The sequence below is a fragment of the Clupea harengus genome, chromosome 5, assembly GCF_900700415.2.
Source record: "Clupea harengus chromosome 5, Ch_v2.0.2, whole genome shotgun sequence".
Classification (NCBI taxonomy): domain Eukaryota; kingdom Metazoa; phylum Chordata; class Actinopteri; order Clupeiformes; family Clupeidae; genus Clupea; species Clupea harengus.
The window spans coordinates 5,558,853-5,580,040 of record NC_045156.1 but is presented as its reverse complement, the minus strand read 5'-3'; the positions used below and the strand labels follow the sequence as shown (position 1 = coordinate 5,580,040).

The window sequence follows — 21,188 nt, the reverse complement described above, 5'->3', positions numbered from 1 at the left end:
TCACGATCACGAGGAGTTCACAATAAACTCCTAACTGACGGGGGTAGCCTATTCCATTGGTGGTCATTGTTTAAAAAACATACACATTAATACAACTGCATATTCTATGGCACATAGAACGCAACCCAGCTATGCCTGAAATATGTGACCCAGTTGAACTGAGTCGAAGGTTGCAGAATACACATAAGAAATGCGTTGAAAAAGCTATGCCGCCACAACATCCAGGACTACAGCCTTTACATTCAAGTAGCCCATATTTCTTTCGTCTAGTTTAACTGACAGACATGAATGAATTCGTCGACTGTTATAGGCAATGGAAATATGCTCTCTACGTTAGATGTTTCTGGGAAACATAAGGGTAAAATAACTGATCAGACTTGGCGAGGCTTCCCACACTGCGGCGTAATTCTGCACATACTAGTAGTTGTAGCGTATGTATGGCAGTCATAGGCTAATAAATAATGGCATCGGACAAAGGGAGAAAGGAAACATAGTTTGATGTCCCAGCCGATTAACTGAATTTTTTTTTTCTCTCGTTTTGCAAGTCCAGCATCTAACTTATTTATACTGCGTTAAAAAAGAGAAGTATATGACTAAGCAGTGACCAAACAGGTTCGTTCAACGATTAGAGTTGGATTTAATTGGCAGCCTTAAAATATCTAAAAATAGACGACAACCTAATCAGTTTCAATGTAATATGAACAGTTTGTTTGACTGCTTTGAGAATGTTGCAAATTCTTTCTGTTGTAAGAATTGTTTTACATATAGAATTCCTTATTTTCCATTGACGTGACAAGTCCTTTTTTATTCGCTGAAAGCCGACAATATCTGCTACCCAGGCTTAGAACGTGGATGTGAAGCTAGGCGGCAGAACATGCGCAGTGGCAGTTTGTGCCATATTGGAATGAGGTCGTGGACGGCTAGGCGGAAAAAGACACTGCATCAAAAACCGACTTGAAAAACTCCTTACTGGTAAGACACGCATTTTGTTACCAAATATTTACATGTTACATTATATGTACTTACAGGATAAGACATTAGCAAACCATTTAGTGCTGTCTGCATCTTTTTTCCCGTCTCCAAAAAAGATGACTTGGGCTCGGTTGAGTGCAAGCGCCCTTATTGCTTGCTAGCTATATTGCTCAAGCTATGACGTTTCCGTAACTTGACTTGGTTACAGGCGTTTTTAGCATGTGCCGATTCAGCCGCACTCGAGTCAGTGTTGTCCAGCTATGTTGCATTTTAATAAACAATGTAAATTACTAAATTGTTTTTGAACAATCGATATGTTCCTCTCTCCTTTATCTTCCGGCATGAAAGTTGGATAATCGGCGCGAATGTCTGAAATGCATTGGCTTAATCTTGCTAGCGTGTAGCCGAACATTGCGTTTTTACAGGATTGAATCCACCTACAACCTTGTCTTTATAAAATACTCATAACTGCCTTTACAGCATCCTCGATATGTGCATCTCCAAATTTTGACATTGCAGTGATGTTAGGGTGTAACGTTATTGCATAACGTCAAGTCCTTCAGACGAGTCCGAAGTTGTTTTTATTTCAGTTTCAGTGAAGGGTCTGATCAAAGACAGTAAGTTAACGTTATTAGAACTTTATTTCGACTATCATTGTCAAAGGGTCATTATAATACACACCATGTACCAACTCCCTAAGTTACATAACTTGCATTGGGCTATCTTGGTGTTAGTCAGCAATGTTACTTCCATTGTGCATGAGCAATAAATAAATGGCAGCTAGTCTTTTGACATTGCAGTGGTTCATTTTAAATGGATTGGGCACGTAAAAATAGTATATAGAGTATCTACCACACTTGAAATAGTTAAAATGTGTTGGCATATTGGAGACAGGGGTTTAAATTGATTTTAACGTCTTAAAGACTGGAAAGCAGAGAAACCGTGATAGTTTAAAAGAGTGGTCAGTTATGTCTACTTTAACCAATCAGTTTGTGTAACCTACAATTTGAACAAAGAAAATGCTTTTTTTAGTTATCAGTTTGCAAGCATGACATGCTGAAGCCCTATAGCGGTTCAGTTTTAGTCATTGTTCCGCGCATATTAGTGTTGATGTGTAGGCTACCTCCGAAGTCCCCAAACTTGTTTGCGTGTAAACTCTACGGTAGCATTCCCCTTTCAGATCGGGAATCACGTTTGACGGTAGTGTAATGTTTTGACACTTCACTTTCAGAGGCCTAATATGTTTAAAGTAATATGATAGCGTGAGGTCACACACACTGCATCTTGTCTAAATGTGTATGTCCGCATGGAGGTCTGAAGAAAATGGATGATCTTAACTCTCCGGGAACTTAATGTCAGTGGTAGAACATCAGGCATGCTTTTGGTGTATAGCTCAGTGGCTCTCAAAGTGTGGGTCGGGCCCCCCAGGGGCGCGTACTTACAGCAAGGGGACGCGGGTGGCGGGTACAATTTTGTTGTTGAGAAAAACAACCAACTATAGGTCAAATTTTGTATGTCAGTGTTCTGCCAGCATAGTAGCCCATAACTTATCTATTTGGTGATGTGTTTATAGCCTATAAATATATACTCATATATATATATATATGTGTGTGTGTGTGTGTATAATATGGTCAGGGCCCATATGTTAGAAGGGATAGCTAGCCTAATTATTAATACAACGAACATGCACCTGTGAAAAGTTAAAATGCATAAATGTTTTTAACGAGCTTTGATCAAATAAAATAATGTGATTTAATTCAATTAAATACAAAAATTAATTTAATTAAAATGTAGAATCAGTGTTTAAGAAAAGTTATGCAACAGTTGATGGGCATCTGTTTTCTAGTCCAAGTTAAATTGGGGGTAATATGTGAGTGTCTCAGTCTTTGCATGGTGGTGGTGCTGGGGGGTCAGGGGTACATTTGTCAAAAGGGGACTGCCATGAGAAGTTTGGGAGTCACTGGTTGAGCCAGCACTTTGAATGAAAGAGCAGACGCAAGATTTATGGTCGTTTGCATAAGTGGACAGGTGTTTGTGTGGGTAGTTATTGTCAGTGGTGGGGGGGGGGGGGGGGGGGTTGTTGTATCTATATCTGTTAAGTGAAGATGATTACCTGTTTTGTTCATTGTAACATTGTTTCTGCCCAGTAAATGGAACTGAGGCTATCTCTTCATGACGAGAACTTAATTCCATCAATTATATCAATGGCATTTTTGCCATATATATTCAGATATTAGATATATGAATGCACTTGTGATGTATCCCTGATGTGGCCAAGTATGTTTATTAAAAATAAACAGCGAAATAGCAATGTGATGGACAGGTCTCTATTTAACTGGCCATACTGATCTTTTCATTGTCTTGCCTATTGAAAACAAGAGTGACCTCCAGCACAATGTGCCTCTCGATGCTGGCTGTCCCTCCTGATCCCAACATAGCTGTAGGTTTTTTTTGGGAGGGGGGAGTTGGGGGCTGAGGGGTCCAAAGGGATTGAATGAGCTGATCCCAGCCCAGCTCCAGGTCGCGGACACCAAGGGGCTGTCACAGACCAGCCATCCCACTCCGGTCTCTGTTTAAATAGAGACGTCAAAGCTCAACAAAGACGGTTTGACAGCCCAACTGTCTGAATAGATCATCATTGAAGCTAGCACATCCCTGCTAAGAATTCTTTAGCACATCCACATCTGTAGATGACTCACATTGTCCTTTGCCACACATTGACACACACAGAACAAGCATTTTCTCAAATATCAGCTCTCATGTAGAATTTGACTGGAAGCTTGTTTTTTTCTTTTTTTTTCTTCACCTTTTTGTGAAAAATATGTAGGATGAAGTGGATGGTGCTCAAGGCAATCCAACTAATTGTTTGTTTGTGTGAAATCAGATCATCTGAATTTATCCCGGCTAATATCATTCTGGTAGTTGAGGTGTAGGCTATGCTGATTTTAGTTTTTTGTTCTTTTTTTTTTCCTGGGGTTATATGGAGCCTTATAGAGTTGTCAAATCAGATATCAAATATCTTGCATATGGAGTAGGCAGGAGTTGCATGTGGAATTCATATATACGGCCTCAAGCAGATTCATTCTTTTATTTAAATTTTTTTAACCAGCAGACCCTCTGTTGTCACAATTCTATTTGTAAACTGGCAAAGCCTTGTGTAAAGAACCTCCCCTCTTCTCTATACTCCCTCCAACACACACACATTCGAATGAGGCAAGGGCCCACCCCTTTCTCAGATCAACGCTGAATATCCCCCTCTGTACACAGCCTTTTTGTTCTTTTTAGTCTGCTAACATGTGCAGTGTTTGACATTAAGTTGTAGGGCTTGGATATTTCTTTAAGGGCATATATGTGTAAGGATATTCATCATGCTTATTTTTTAGCCTGATGCATCACCAAGGCTATTCAATGTGTAGTGATAAAGAGCGTGCGTCCCGTCCCGTCCCCCCCTTGTTTTAGAAATCTTCAACATTGACTTTACTTCTTAGAAAGTCAAATTTTTTTTTTTTTTACCTCACTAATCTGTTTTCTTTTGTTTCGCTCTCTCTTTTTCCCCCTCTCCCTCCTCTCTCTGTAGCAGCTGTTAGACAGTCTATAGGGGGAGCCAACATGAGCCATGAACCACTGGAGTCAGGTGAGTTTAGCACTGCAACATCTTTCAGTGTGCTGTCAGAATACGTGTGCAAAAGCACTGCTGATGGAGCAGGACATTTTGGGGGGGTGTGAGCTGTGTAATCACTATGAAGTAGGTGTAAGTGCTGCGCTGTGATGGAGCATCGGGAGATCCCTCATGCTTTTTGCAAAGAATAAAGAACATAATTTCCTGTGCTCTCTCACAGATGGTGACTCTGGTCAGGATGTGTCTGACTTCAACTGGGACGAATACTTGGAGGAGAATGGCACCCTGTCAGTCCCACATCATGCTTTCAAGCATGTGAGTAAATCAGTAGCACTGTATAAATGAATGGGCTGTATGTGAACAAGAAATACCATTATTTATTATCGTGAGTTTTAAAGAATAGAAATATTTCCCTTTGTTAGACGTTTTTCTAAGAATCTAATCTAAGCACAAGATTTGAGGGGGAAAAAGTCCCGCGAGCTGTCTTTGATTTACTTGAAAGGACATTCTTTTCATTTTGTCCAGAACCTTTTGATAATCAGAGCAAAGCCGTTTACCTGCCTGCATCTTTGTCTGGGTCTCCTAAGCTATTCTCAGAAAGTGCTTCTATTCATAGATAATTATGCCCATTGTCATACGTGCTCTTGTGAGCTCCTCCATCTCTACTACATGCACCCCCACCCTCGACATTTCCCTCCAGTCTAGTGAGGTGTTGGAAAAACAACTTTTCTAAGCTGTTGCTGAGGCAGTAGAACATGTCTATAACAGCCCTACTGCCAGTGCAGTGATGCTGCCCTCAATACAGGGTTTTGCTGTAAGCTGTTTTATATCTCCTGACTAACCACAGCCTTCTTTCACTTTTGCAAAGTAAGCGGTGAGCTTGCTATTACAACCCCAAATAGACTGAATCTGAGTAGTTAGACCCTGTGCCTATTCAGACGTTTCTCACCCCTGGAGACCCAACATGCGTTATTTTGTTAATCAAGGGCCATGTAATCATCTGATGAGCTCAATCATGAAAATAAAATGCTGCAAGGCAGGAAAAGTATTCAATATTTTTCTGTGATAACTTTCTGCCTCACTGGGTTACACAATGACAATCGTTGCTATGGATACCATTCAGTGTGCTTGTCTTTTTACTTAACTTTAGTTTATTTAAAACATGAAATGCATGATTATTACCCTCATGGCTTAATTCCATGTTTGACATGGATAAACTGCTGCTTGGAACGGGAATGAAAACATTTATTTCTAACAAAAGTAGTGAAATACCTAAAACATTTAGGGTTCCTCGGGAACAGGACTATTCACTAGTACTCTTGACAAAACATCTGACCCTCTTCCTATCCCCCTGCCCCGCAGGTGGACCAGGGTCTTCAGACAGGCCTTGCCCCCGGCATGAAACTGGAGGTGAGTGTGCGCGGCGAGGCAGACGGGGTGTACTGGGTGGCCACCATCATCACCACCTGCGGACAGCTGCTGCTCCTGCGCTACGAGGGTTACCAGGATGACCGACGCGCCGACTTCTGGTGCGACATTATGACGGCCAACCTTCACCCACTAGGATGGAGTCGACAGCAGGAGCACCCAATGAAACCCCCAGAGGGTAAGTGCAGAACGGGCAATTGTTTTTTCAATGAATACCCAAAGAGGCATTTTGGCCTTCTGTGTTCTCTTTTATAGATCTCAGGCTCACTGAAATGATGCACATATTTTATGACTAATATATGTCTTTGAGGCATACTTGCATAACAACTCTAATTATTAGCTATGGAAATACATGGTTTTTATTGGCATTTGCATAAACAAATTAATATTTGCTTAACTTGCCTACAATGTCCTGGAAAAGCACAAAAAAATATTCAGTTCCTGTGTTATGTCCTCACATCGATGTGATTTCACTGTAGTAAATGTGTGTTTTTTTCTGTACCAAGAACTTGTTTAAAAGAAAGAATAGTTAAATCATGAGTGCCCTATTTTTACAAATTGGCAGGATAAAATTCTTCTTCAACAAATCGTCATCTGAGAAGTATCTGCCCTTTGGGGTTTCTATTCTGAATGCTAATTGTTTCCGCTTTGCATAAACTGTAACATCAAAATATGTTCAAGTTATTGCTGCAGAAGTAAATTTACAAGTATTTTTTTGTAGGATTATGTGTTGTTCATGAACATGCAGAGATTTAAACCTCTGAAACATTTTAGAGTGTTATCACAAATAATTTTAGATTGGAATAACTCATTTTAAAAACACATATTGAAACTTTCAGATTAATTACAGGTTTTTTAGTGTTTTTTACAGGTTTTTCAGTGTTCTAATATTTATTTTAAAAGGAATATGTCCAAAAACTGAGCTTGCTAGGGGGGTTCGGTGGCATGCACCCCCCACCCCCTTGAAAACAAAATAGTATTTCCCTGATTTACATGTATGTAATAGGATAAGTGCATGAAAGCTCATGTGGTATGACCCTACATGTTTAGTGCATTTAGTTTCATCAATGTACAACATTGGACATTCTGTTTATACACGAGCATCCAAACAGTGTACCCACTGCCACATGTTAACATAGATGTAAAAGTGAGGACAAAAAAAGTAATTTATCTTTGGCATTTTTATGTAAGAAGTGTGACACTGGGGAATGGTACTGATGTGTCAAATAGATTTGATTTATTGAAAAAATAGCAAGAGGTACCTCACCTTGTTAACCGTCCATGTCCTTCTGAGATATTTTCTGTTCTTCCTCACTGAACAATTGCCTCAAAATAATATGTCTGGACTCACAAATAGACATCTGTGTTATTGTTCTGTACTTAACTGAGGAGAGTTGCATTTATTTTTCTTAATTTTGTTCAAGTTTAGACTTTGTGAAACGTGCTTGGGACAGTCACACCATATGAGCTTTTTCTTGTTTGGTTGAAAATTGTTTAAAAGTGAGTGATTTACATGGATGTTCAGAGTGTTCACATAAAGCAGCAGGTTCTGAACAATATATACAAACGTTTTTTGAGTAATTACATGTGGATTTATTTGTGTTTTGATGCTCTGAACCATGAACGTCATGAACGTCATGTCCTGTCAACCACCCATATGTGGCTTTTAAAGACGTTTGAAGGGCAGAAATTGGCTAACAGTAGTTTTAAAACCATGTCAGTGCACAGTGGCATAAATCTGTCAAGCACTAATGCATCAGGATTAGGTTAAATGTCGCAATGAAAGATCCATGCCCCAATCTGGAAATGCAGAAGAGCCTGAAATGATCATGAAACATCGGAAAATTCATGTTGCTAATCCTATCCTGAGCACAGTGCCTGCTCTTCCTCTCTCATCTCCCATCTCCTTCCCCTCCTGGTCCCGTATCTCTTCCCTTCCTAAAGCTGAGCTTTGATTGATGCGGTCTTTAATTTTTTTTCATCTTTGACATCATTTGACATCTTCTGTGTCAGTGAGGAAAGTAAACACGGGGTCAATTGCAAATGTTACCTGCCTCCTCTAGGATAATCCTGCAATGAAAATAAAAATATATCGGGGTACCTAATTTTAGCTTGTATTTCAACCCTTTTACACAAACCCGAGTTGAAAGTTTGATTAACAGGCACCATAATGGACGTCCGATGATGACTGGGGATGAATGTCATTGAGCTACAAGCAGTCTGCTAATAGATTCGGTAGTTACCTTATCACACCTGGGGGGTATTCGTCATAGCTCGCTAAGCGGTTTAGCGAGCTAATTTTCAGGCTAAGATAAAAAAAAGGCCCCTCTTTTTGGTTCGTGGAAGCAACTTTTGATAAATCACCATAGTAACATATCGATTAGCACTAACCTGCTCCAGCGCAGGCTAACTCAAGTGTAGCTGGATAAGCTTGCCACACCCCCGGAAAAAGGAGCGATCCCATTGACCAAGGACTGATATTAGATAGATTAGCGGAGGGAGAGAGTTCTTTGCGATCGCCAAGATCCATTATTCTTGTATGAGCGCTACCGATTCAGCCGACAAGGAATCATTCATTTACAAGACCTTCTCGAGTCATTTATTGCAAACACCACAGTCGAACATTGACTGTCTTGCGCTTTTTTGCGAGTGATACATTTTTGTAGTGTCGGTGATGAGAACAAAGCACTCATAATTATATGAGCGTTATTAGTACACCATAGCATATTGTGGCGAAGATAAGAATGGGCTCGAGACGAGCTTATTGTAGAAAATTATTAAGGTGGACTCATGATAAGAATAGAGAGAAATACAGACAATTTATTTTCACTGCTTCAATTTATTGCATTTGTTATTAATACATTTAGTCATTTAACAGACGCTTTTATTCAAAGCGACTTACAAGAAAATGTAAAACTATATCGGTCAGGAGGTGAGGGGATTCAACCTAGCAACCTTGCAGTTTCTAACCGGTAGAGGGATCCTCTGTACCAGTTGACACTTGCCGTCAGGTATTCATACATAGATATCACCCTATAAACATCCCAACACACCTTGCTCTCACAGCGGTGGCGGTGTTGAATTTGGCCACGATTATGGTCTTGTATTCTTCATAAGCGTTCATGTTCATCTCCTGCTCGCCAACGGAGAAAAAAAGAGCCCTTTTCTTTGAGTTTAGAACCATTATACCGTTAGAAAATCCTTGTTTTGGTGATCGACCTTTCCTGCCTTTTGAAGTAGGACAATAGCCCTGATAAGTTTAGCCTGGTTGAAATTAACCACATGTTTTGGATGCGGATCAGCCGTTAACGAATCGATATTTGCTGTTCTCTATCAGCTCGCTAATCTTAACGGGCTAAAAGGCCAATTGATTAACTTAGCTTCAACCCTACGACGAACGGGCCCCTGGGTGGATTCAGCTGCCTTTCCGGTTTTTTGACATAATCAAAGAACCATCATGTTGAGTAAAGATGTAAAGAACTAATTAATTCAAGCAAAATGGTTATCTCATGGTCTTTGGTGCTTCCTTTTACTCAACCTATTAAAGCCTACATTGTTTTTTTTCTTTTCTTTGAGTAATGTCATCAGCTACCATCAGATGTTCCTCTTAAACCTTTCAGTTTGATTGTATTATTTTGGTTGGATATCGCAGGCGTGGTTGCTCTGACCTTTGAACTTTGGTTGTTGGTAGGTGTGCGGGAGAAGCACCCTGACTGGGAGGCCCTGCTGGAGAAAGCCCTCTCCGACAGCTGCACTGCTGCCCCGGCCCACCTGCTCGAAGGGGTAAGTCATCCAGACACTCCCTTATTACGCTGGTCTTATAAACTTGTTGGACAGTTGTTCAGTGGAACCTGACTTGTTCAGGCTCACAGTTTAGAATGTGTAAATATGTCTACTATTTTTAATAACAGCTTGGTTGCGTGTTGATATATTGGACTGTGACTGGGCTATTGGACTGGACTGCCAGTATAGTTCACTAGGGAGAATTTTGAAGTTGTAATACGAAGTAGATAAAGTGTATTTTTTTATTTATTTTTTAAAGATAAACATTTTAATAAAAGTTTTAAATTCAGCACCACTCTGAGTAGTCTTTCCGCACCGTCGCACTTAATATGTGACCCATGTCTTTAAGCGCATCCCATTTCTCATCTATGTCTGTCCTTCATTCCTCTATCCTCGTTGCATTTCATCCTCGTTCCCTTCATGTTTTCATCAAAGGAAGGAGCTAGGAAGGAAAAAGACTGCATTCACATAACTTTTATTGCAGTATATTGTTATTATTGTTTAATTGTAATATTAGTTATTGTTGTTGGTGTTTTATTGTGTGTAATTTATCAATTTAACTTCATCATTGGTATGTGTGTACATGGAAAAACAGGTTATATATAGTGTTCACTACTATCCACGATTTCGGCTGTCTGGGTAGGTCTTGGCACTCTGTAACATCCAACATCATGGCACTAGATGTTGTGCAATTTGAGTAAAGTGTCAACAGTGTTTCTGAGAATTGATACAGTATCACAAAACATAATATCGCAATATCATCTTACACCCCTAAAGTGAGTTGGGCTGATTTGTTGCAAGCCTGGTTCTAATGTATTTATTAGTTTGTTTATTTTCATTTTCCATCGACGTAGGCCCAACACGTGCTGAACCCCCTGGACCTCCTGGCCAGCGGCACCAGCCTGGAGCTGCAGGACAGCAGGGACCCCGCAGTGGCCTGGGCCGTCCTCATCGAGGACAACGTCGGGGGGCGGCTGCGCCTGCGCTACCACGGCACCAAGGCTCTCCCCGATTCGGACGCCACCCTCTGGCTCTTCTACATGAACTCCCTGCTCCATCTGCCCGGCTGGGCCAAGGAGAGCGGCTGCACTCTCAGACCCCCGGCTGGTGAGTGCTCACACCACATGGGGAAGGGCCAGGGTCCATAGTCCAGAGATGGTACGATTAACTGGGTAAATATTGAATGGGTTAAACTGGGTTAAACTTTTTGTGTGTGTGTTTGTGGTTTCAGCACTGCTTCCTCTGCGTACTGAGGAGGAGTGGAATGAGGTCAGGCAAACAATCAACTCTCTGCCCCAAGACTCCACTATCACGGAGGAGTTCCATAAGGTTAGCATAGGCTAACATCTCGCCTTTCTTGAATGCTCCCACTCCCCCTGATGGGTTTTGTATTGTCTGTGCACCTCATGGATGAGATTGTTCTTTTTGACTGTCCTATGTGATTGTTTACAATATACTGCGCAGTTGTATAGATGACATCCATCAGTTGTGTTAATAACAGGGCCTACTAGTACTTCAAAGAAGCACAGATGTTTAACATTACAGCTGTAGTATTTCCCTTGTTCATGATCATGTTTGGCTCTAGTTCCTTTTGCCATTGCTCAGACACCGATGTTCAACAGATGTTTTGCCATCGTCTTTAGTGGCTTCCATTTGTTTTGCTACCAGCCAAAGCTACAAAACCTTACCTATTTTAACTTCATCATCAGCTAAAGTTAGTCTACAGCAGTCCTTGCCAAACTTTTCATGGCAGGCCCCCCTTTGATAACGAAAGAAAATGCCCCTCCCCACCGACCACCGTGCAAAGGCTGAGACGCACATATTAGGCTACCTGTAATTGAACTTTGAATTGAAGAAAAAATACAGATGCCATTTCGTTAATCAGTTAAATTATTTTGTCAGTTAAACATTTGTATTTTATTTGATCAAATATAATTATTGTTTAAAACATTTAAACACTTTACTTCTCACTGGGTGATCAATGTGTACTATGTACATGTTAGGCAATTGTCCGTTGTATTAATAATCAGGCTAGATATCTCTTCCTCTAACATAAAGGCTAAATGGTAGGCTCTGACAATATTATAGAGGTACAAAGTAGGCTGTAACCTCATCACCAAATAGGTTAGTTATGGGATACTGTGCTGTAAAAAAAAATGTGGCCTTTGGTTGTTCAGGTTTCTCATGCGTTTTTTTTTTTTTTCAAACTTAGCCCGTGCCCCCTTTTGCTTTATCTCTGCAACCCCCCACCCCACCCCCGGTGGCCTGCTCCACACTTAAGGAACTGGTGTACAGCCAACCTATAAATGTATATCACTGAATTAGTACAGCATGGAATGTAGAGTAGCCTACAAATGCTGATTGCTCGACAGTATTTTATATGGAATAAAAATTCAGTTTGAGGTGAAGCCTTTTTGTCTTTGTACAAGACTTGTTCAGCAAATGTACCCTGATACTAAGGTAAGAATGGTCTCTGTAACCATCATGATTTGAAATTTGTGTAACAGTAGCAGTGACCTCAAGCAAAACTAGAACAATGAAAAGTAGTGTGGTGGCTAACTGAGACTGTTGGTTGACCCTGAAAATTGTGAATCTTTTCTAGTGGTGTTTTTTTTTTTTTTTCAGTTTTTTTCTTCTTCTGCTCCTTAATTTATCTTTGTATGTCTGTGACCAAATCCATAATGTTATTGTGTGTGTGTGCGCCTGAGTGCTTGTTTTGTCTCCCTGTATGAAGGACCGACCGGCTATCAACACTCACGGTTTCACTGAGGGAATTAAACTGGAGGCTGTAGACCCAGCGGCTCCATTCACCATCAGCCCAGCTACAGTCTCCAAGGTAACCTCACTTTCCCACCACCACCATATGACCCTTGAGCTCCTCTTCTCCTTTTCCTCACTGACACCGCTACATAATTCATGTAGCACTGTAAGCTCTGCCCCTGTGCCACCACCCACACTAGACTAGAGCAAAGCCAAGTCCGCCCCTCTAGCAGGTCAGCTTGTACTTTTTTTTTAAGGTTTTATTTTCACTGAGTTCTGCACATATGTGCAAATGTAAACTCAACCTGGTAAGTCAGGTGATTTCAGGGAGACCCCCTTTCCCTTTTCACAAACACTGGAAATGTCTCCAAACTTTTACACAGTCTGGTCAGAACACAACTTTAGTAGTGCAGATTGGGAACCATGTGAAGTTATTCATTGCCTGTGCCCTGTCCATCCCCAGGTGTTCGGTGAGCAGTACTTCCTAGTAGAGATGGACGACCTGCGGGAGGACGCCAAGCGTCGCGTGTTCCTTTGCCACCGGGACAGCCCGGGCATCTTCCCCGCCCAGTGGAGTCTGAAGAACGGCGTGAGGCTGAGCCCCCCTCCTGGTGTGTGGCCTCGCATCACTCTCAGCCTCCATCACGCTGCTCACATATAAACTCTTCACACATGTAAACTCCACACACACGCACACGCACACGCACACACACACACACACACACATGGTATCTCCAAGGTCTTCTTTCCCAGAGAGACTATTTGCTGATTAAATGTGTACTCGTCACTGTGTTAGTTTGGATTGAACTTTGAATGGCACTTTAGTAAATGTGCATGCAGTAATATCTTTTGTAATCAGTCTTTTGTTAAAGTGTTTCCAAAAACGTCTCAACTTGACTGATGTAGTAACAGTACTGAAGTGTATAATATCGCTCATGAATTAAGCCATGTGGAGATTGCCTATTTAGACCTCTGTGTTGGCCATACTGATGGAGTCGTGATGTTTTATTTGCTCGGCCTCCAGGTTTTCAGGGGCAGGACTTTGACTGGGCTGATTATCTGAAGCAGCACGAGGCAGAGGCTGCTCCCCAACAGTGTTTCCCACCTGTGAGTCACTCTCTCTCACTCACACACACACACACACACACACACACACACGCACACACACACACACACACGCACACAGGCAGAGGCTGCTCCCCAACAGTGTTTCCCACCTGTGAGTCACTCTCTCTCACACACACACACACACACACACACACACACACACACACACACACACACACACACACACACAGAGGCAGAGGCTGCTCCCCAACAGTGTTTCCCACCTGTGAGTCTCTCTCTCTCACACACATATACACACACACACACACACACACACACACACAAACAAACATGCAGATGGTTATTCAGGCACCTTTTACATCATCAGGGTTCCCGTGAAAGACCTTTGTGTATTTGTGTTGTGATGGGCATGTTTATTCCTGACTTCTGCTATCTGTCCCCTCAGGAGCAATCTGATCAGTGTTTCAAGGAGTCGATGATGCTGGAGGCAGTCAATCCCCTCTGTCCTGAAAATATCCATGTGGCAACTGTCACCAGGGTCAAAGGTCAACATATATGGATCCGACTGGAAGGTGAGAGTGAATTTTTTTTGTGAATATTTATTTATTTATTTATTTATTTATTTTTTTGTGAATTTCTTTTTTCATCATTTTGCAACCAACCAACCAACTTTCTCCTCCCCCAGCTGCCAAACTGCCGGGCACCACAGTCTGATCTCACAACTTTGACTCTCTGATGGTGAACCATTGTTTGTTTGTTTGTCGTGTCTTTGCTGGTCCAGGGCTCAAGCAGCCAGTCCCAGAGGTGATTGCCCACGTGGACTCCATGGACCTTTTCCCAGTCAGCTGGTGTGAAACGAATGGTTACCCACTGCAGTTCCCACGCAAGCCTCGGGGTTAGTGTTACACGCGCTCACACACACATGCACATGCATATATACATACAGTACATACACACATGTGTACACACACACACACACACACACACACACACACACACACACACAGGGATTAAAGTATTCCGGCACCGTGCCGGATTTCCGGCGTGCAGCGTTTGGCTGCGAAAAAAATTATTTTATAATAAAAAAAAATCACGTCTCGATATCATCATCACTTTCGAGTTTATGAGTTCGTCTGCCAATGAAATGAAAGCAGCACAACTCTCCCGCTCTCAAAATAACAGTATTAGCCAATCAGAAGTAGATTGAGGCGGGTCTTGGGAAAATGTGCTTCAAACGCCGACATTTCTCTATCGCTCTGCCTAGCGTAGATGCCCGAGTAGAGAGACATCACACCAAAGGAGAGTAGGATGGAAAGTAAGTTCATGAAAATAAATGGCGTTGGGCATGGATAGAAGAGATGGGAAGGGAAGGACAGTAAGCCTTTTGGTAGCTGGTGTAAGAAGTTAAGAGAAGCAGGTGCTTGCTTCTGCACTTTGTGCTCGAGAAAGCTAATATATGCCACTAGCTCTCCAACACACAACGCCTTTACCGGGAGCAACATCCACAGCTGATGTACCGGCATCAATAACTGACCGTGTGTGTGACGTGTGTAAACTGTCAATATCCAATCAGCATGCCGCTATTTTAACACACACGGCATAACACCAGAGTTTAAAAGAGGTATTTCGGAAAAGCTAAAAAAAAACGGCATGTTTTCCTTAAATGTCGACGAAGCCACCAACAAGTAGGCTACATGGACAAAGTCCTGTTTTGTATTTATTTCCCAACATTAAAGTTACCAGTTCTTGTAACATTTTAATGTTTTGTTTGTTATTTGTTTTATTGATATATTTTCTATTAACAAAGTAATTATGGAAATGTTGCAATATAAAACTACATTATTATCTACAGTTCACTGTTATCGCTGTCCTTTTTCATATATCCTCAATGTAATGGTTGCAAATCAAATCTTCTTCTTCCACTGACATACCCTTATAACATGTCACCTTGTGATTGTAGGTCATCTTGTAACCTTTCAAGGACAAAGCTTAGCAGCAAAACTTGATATCAAAAGAAATTGTGAATGCTACATGTGTTAGTACCATATTGTAGTGAGGTGGAGTACTATTGCTGACCTTTCTTGGGATTGCAGTTTCAAAAGTCCCACCATAATCTGCAATCATTCATTTCTAATTGTTTTTTTTTTTTTTTTTTTTGTTTGTTTGTTTTTTCCCCCTGCGAATGTGTCCATGCCACGGGACACAACCCCTCCCCCCCCCCCCAAACACAAACACACACAGTTTTAATATACCTCTTGCATACCCAAGAGAAATGAGTCAGGCATTCTTATGTTGGATATTATTGACCGTAAATCTATACATTAAGAATTATAAGCAGGCTTCAGAGAGGACATTCTATAAACTGAAATGTCAATGATGAAGGTTTTATCAATACACTCCGTATCTTTTTTTGCAGTGGAGAAGCAGAAGAAAATTGCTGTGGTGCAGCCTGAGAAACAGTATGTTGAAACATGGGGAATTGGGGTGTGTGTGTGTGTGTGTGTGTGTGTGTGCGCACACTGCATCTTAGTATTTTAGAAATGTGACTCAGTTTTGTCTTACATCTTCGGTTTTCTCTTTTTAATGAGCACATGCTCTCGGGACTGTGTATGAATTTGGATGTTGGACTGTAGGATCAGGAATAATTCAGTAGGACAGTGTATAAGAGGTTATCTGTGCGTGCATATGTGACCTTGTGTGCTTTGTATTTATTATGTATGGAAATCTTTAATTGCTGCAGCTCTCATGTCTGATTGTGAGTCTGCTCTCCTCCTAGAGTCCCACCCAAAGACTGTCCTCCTGACGCCCTCAAGCAGCATGTGAACATCCAGGCAGACACTGGTGAGTGGCGTCCAATTTTCATAAGTAAATAGTAAGTGGTGCTGCAGCATTCAGCTCTTGTTCAGGCTTGATGTTTTGAGGCATGGGTTAACTGTGTCTGTGACCTATGTGCCTAGCTGGACAAGCGAATGGGAAGTACATTTGTCCAAAGATCTACTTCAATCACCGCTGCTTCTCCGGGCCGTACCTCAACAAGGGTCGCATTGCTGAGCTGCCCCAGTGTGTGGGGCCAGGGAACTGCGTTCTGGTGCTGAAGGAGGTGAGTGCTCCAAGCCTGCCATGGGCATAGACTGATGGAGCTGAGCTTGACGCATGGAATTGATAAAATGGCTAATTGGTTAATAGTAAGGGTTCAAATACTTTTTCTTTATTGCTCTCTTTTATGCATCTCCCCTGTACGTCGCTTTGGACAAAAGCGTCTGCTGAATGACTAAATGTAAATGTAAATGCATCTGCTTTAATTTTTGCTCCCATCCTGCCCCGGTTTTCTTCCCCACCCCCCACACTCCCTCCTCAGGTGCTGACTCTCCTGATAAACTCGGGCTACAAGCCGAGCCGTGTGCTGAGAGAGCTGCAGCTGGACCAGGAGGGCCGCTGGAACGGCCACGGCGAGACGCTAAAGGCCAAGTAAGATCCATCTCAATTGTTTACGAGTCCGAGACCTCCTCGTCTGTGCTAGTCAGCCATTCTCCTCTGTGCAAGTGTCAGCACATCCTGATAATGCAGTTCTTCCACTGTCTGCCCTGACTATTAATTCTTCTCCCTGAAAAGAGCTACAATAACCAAACTGGATGAACAAAATTAAATCTCAAAACGACAACAAAAAGTTTGTCAGTCAGTCTTTGCAGAGTTTCAAGGACAGGGGTGTGTTTGCTCTCCATGCAGCTTTTGACTCTGACCTCTGACCAGAAATTGTTTGTCTGGATTGCAGGTATAAGGGCAAGACTTACAGAGCCACAGTGGAGATCGTCCGCACCGCTGACCGGGTGGCAGAGTTCTGCAGGAAGACCTGCATCAAGCTGGAGTGCTGCCCCAACCTGTTCGGCCCACGGATGGTTCTGGAACGCTGCTCTGAGAACTGCTCTGTGCTCACCAAGACCAAATACAGTATGTGGCCATTTTAGGGGGGGGGGCGGGGGTAGGGCTGAACGATTTGGGAAAATAATCTAATTGCGATTTTTTACCAAAATATTGCGATTGCGATTTAATATGCGATTTTTTTTTTTATCCTCTTTTTTTTCCCCCAACAAAACGTAATGAATGATTTAAATATGACCAACACAATATAAGATACATTTAGTGTAAAATATTCTATCCCACATTTTACATTTTTATTTAACTGCTCATTACAGAAACAAGAACAACAAATCGGTGGCTTTGCCACTGTGCATTTAAGTAATTTAAAAAAAGTCATTTTAAGTATAAACACTAGGCATGCACTTTTTAAACACCGTGTGCAAAATGTACCATCTTAAATTTTTTTTTTTTTTTTTTTTTTTTTTTTAGACCACGTTTTTTAATCGCGAACGTTGCGGTTAGAAAATCGCGTTCTATCATATCGCGATTAAATCGCAAATGCAATTAATCGTTCAGCCCTAGGCGGGGGTCAGGTTTATGGTTATTTGAATTATTGAACTGTTCTTTCTTGTCCTTCTATAAAGTGCATACTTACATACTTCAGCAGCTATATCTGTCATTCTTTTTGTAGCTATGGCGTTTTAAAACTATGTCAAGGTCATTTGTTTGTTAGCCAGGAAGCATACATACTGCTAAAATGTATGCTTGCACTGTACTGTGGGTCATTTATGGTAAGAATGGTAAATGAAGAAATGTAATTTTAACAATAAAACTGTTTTGACACACAGTGTTTTAAATACCCCATGTCTATTTCAGCATATTACTATGGTAAGAAGAAGAGCAGGCGTGTGGGGAGACCCCCAGGGGGACACTCCAACCTAGAGGGAGGTGGCAAGAAGCTGGGCAGGAGGAGGAAGAGGAGGAAACAGCTGTTTGTTCACAAGAAGAGGCGGACGGCCTCCGTCGACAACACACCTGCTGGTTCACCACAGGTACTGCTGCCCATGGAAGCTGAACTGCCAGTCACTTGCACTGAGGTCGTTTGTACCCAGAAGTTTACGGAACAAAAATCCTGCAACCTTCTAATTCACTTGAAACATAATATACTGAGCACCCTGGGTCTATTAATACAGGTACATATGGTAATGTATTGATGCTGTTTAAACTGTCTGTTTAGTTTTGACACTGTTTCTATTTGCTGTCACTACACAGGGCAGTGGTGATGAAGAGGATCTGGACGAGGATGATTCCCTGAGCGAGGACTCCGGGTCGGAGAATCAGTATGATCTGCAAGATGACTCGGAGTATTCCGAGAAGAAGTCCCAGCCACCGACACCCTCTCCCTCCCCTCCCGAGACGCCACGTCCCACTCGCAGGCGGCGTAAAGCCCGCTCTCCCTCCTACTCCGACGACGAGAACCGCCCTCCCTCGCCAAAGGTTAGTCACCTCCTGTCGTGTGAGCCGTGTCTAGGGGAAAACCGTCAACTTTCTGGGTGTACAGACTGGATTGTATCAATTACGAGCACCATTTTTGTGGTTCTCTGATGTTATGGACATCATATAAAACTGACTAAATATTTATGTGAATAATATTGGCTTTACAGTTTAAAAAAAGAGAAAAGTGTCCATATAAAGTGACTTAAGTTGCTGCCTTGCTGAGCGATGGACCTAAAGTGACATTCTCTTTGTATTGTTTGATTGCTGTGGTAATTTTTATATTCACACCTGCCAATGGAAAAAAAGAAAAAAAAACAGAAGTTCAGTTTACACAGGAATTTAAGTGTCAGTGTGGAAACGGGGTTAAAGTTAAACCAGGTTTATCCACCTGCGTCTCTGGGCTGCTTCACTGAGAGTGTCTGTCTGATGTCTCTCAACAGAGCCCCCGCAGCGAGCCACCCCAGAAGCTGTGCTTGGACAGCAGCCCTCTGGAGTGGAGCGTGACAGACGTGGCGCGCTTCATCAGGACGACAGACTGTGCTCCGCTGGCACGCATCTTCCTGGACCAGGTACTTCAGTCATCCATAGCCATATTTATGAGGTTTTTTGGGTATAGTTTAAACCGTAAAAAAAACAGTGCTGTGTAGCTTGGGCTATACTGTTATATAAGTGTAAAAGTGCTTTAGTTTGGTATTTATTATAGCCTTGACTGAAATCAGCGTGTGAAACTAAAATTGTATTCAGACTATGTAATCATGATCCAGCTTTAAATGAAAAAGATGACAAATTGCTGACTACTTCTTGGAGCTACACATTCTGTTACTTTTGTGATTTTACCTTTGAAGTTTTAAGAAATAGTTTCCTTTGCTTTGCTCATCAAAAGTTAAAATAATTGCTTTTAAAAAGTAATTTGTCCTTCACATGACTATTGACAAGATAATAGCCTACTGTAATGCTGGCATCATGAATGTGAGACCTAGGTTGCATCTCCAGTTTTGATCCACTAATTTATTTTCTTCCCCCCCCCCCCATGTTTTGCAGGAAATTGATGGGCAGGCCTTGCTTTTACTCAACCTGCCCACTGTTCAGGAATGTATGGACCTGAAGTTGGGCCCAGCTATCAAACTGTGTCACCACATTGAACGAGTCAAGCTGGCATTCTACCAGCAGTTTGCCAGCTGAAAGCGTGCTACTCCCAGCCAGAGGCTCCTCTTGGGCCGGCGACGCAATTGTCCATTGTGTATATCCCTCTCCCAGCCCCAAGAAGAAAAACTGCACATAGTGCTGCACAAACAAATTGGTTGATTGCATGGGGTTCAAAGGGATTGTTGGCTTCATATGCTTTTCTCCCTTGATAATTGACAGGTTAGTCAGAGGGTTACAGGAGTATTGTCTGCCTGCTTGCTCTTTTTTGCTTTTGAGGAGTGGAGGCAGACACCTAGATGGAAAATCAGGTCCATACAGTGTCTCTGAAGGTTCAGGACATTTTGCTTCTCATGAAGTTTTCCAACTGTAGAGCGGATGACAATGCAAGTATCCAAGCACAAAGACCAATAAAACGTACTGTATGTGGTATGCAAGGTGTATATAGTGAAAGGTGAGTGTGTATATATTGTAAATATCAGATGTTCCTTCAGAGGAATGGTGTGTTCGAATCAGTTCGGTCCCCCCCCCCCCTACAAAAGTCAATGTGTTATGTACAAACAGAACATCACTGTTCATTTTGTTTGTCATTGGCTTAACACCTTTGTGCTCTAGCAAAGAATCAGTATTTCATACGTCTGTTTTGTTTGTTTGTTTGTTTTTCCTGTAATATTGATGTTGAAGACTGTATGTACGTTTTGTATTTTATTTCGGGCAGAAGTAAAATTGCAAAATGTGGAGAGGAAGTCCTATATTTCTCAGATGGATGTATTTTCTCATGTAGTTTGCAAAACTTATCTTCCATTTGTGTTTCTTTTTGTTCCCCATGTTTATTCTTTAAGCATCTGTAGACAATGTGTGTTTTTATTTTTATTTTTGTAGATGTTTTGTAATCAACCCCTGCTGCATTCATTTTTGTTCATTCTGGGTCAAATCTGAAATTATATTAATTTTGAATATATGTGTCTGTGGAATACAATTGTTATTTAAAGAAAAAGTGAAATAAAAACCTAATCTCATTGGTTTTTTTAATTGTTATACATAAAAAGATAGATATTTT

The 21,188-nt window shown here is 41.6% G+C and overlaps 1 protein-coding gene across 2 annotated transcripts; it reads left to right on the top strand.

The window, feature by feature from the left end:
• The first annotated feature begins 826 nt into the window (after positions 1-826).
• Positions 827-21,147, top strand: sfmbt1 (Scm like with four mbt domains 1). 2 transcript variants are annotated; one of them, XM_012841212.3, is made up of 21 exons: positions 827-972; positions 4,553-4,606; positions 4,812-4,906; positions 5,954-6,197; positions 9,711-9,802; positions 10,657-10,909; positions 11,034-11,131; positions 12,537-12,638; positions 13,026-13,173; positions 13,587-13,669; positions 14,076-14,202; positions 14,412-14,525; positions 16,047-16,089; positions 16,407-16,471; positions 16,588-16,730; positions 16,989-17,098; positions 17,403-17,578; positions 18,365-18,540; positions 18,761-18,985; positions 19,426-19,554; positions 20,027-21,147. In XM_012841212.3, the coding sequence occupies exons 2-21, from the start codon at positions 4,582-4,584 to the stop codon at positions 20,165-20,167; spliced, it is 2,589 nt and encodes an 862-aa protein (XP_012696666.1). In that variant the 5' UTR covers positions 827-972; positions 4,553-4,581; the 3' UTR covers positions 20,168-21,147. The 2 variants fall into 2 exon arrangements, with proteins under 2 accessions (XP_012696666.1, XP_031423313.1); XM_031567453.2 differs by having other exon boundaries at positions 4,550-4,606.
• Positions 21,148-21,188: the final 41 nt, after the last annotated feature.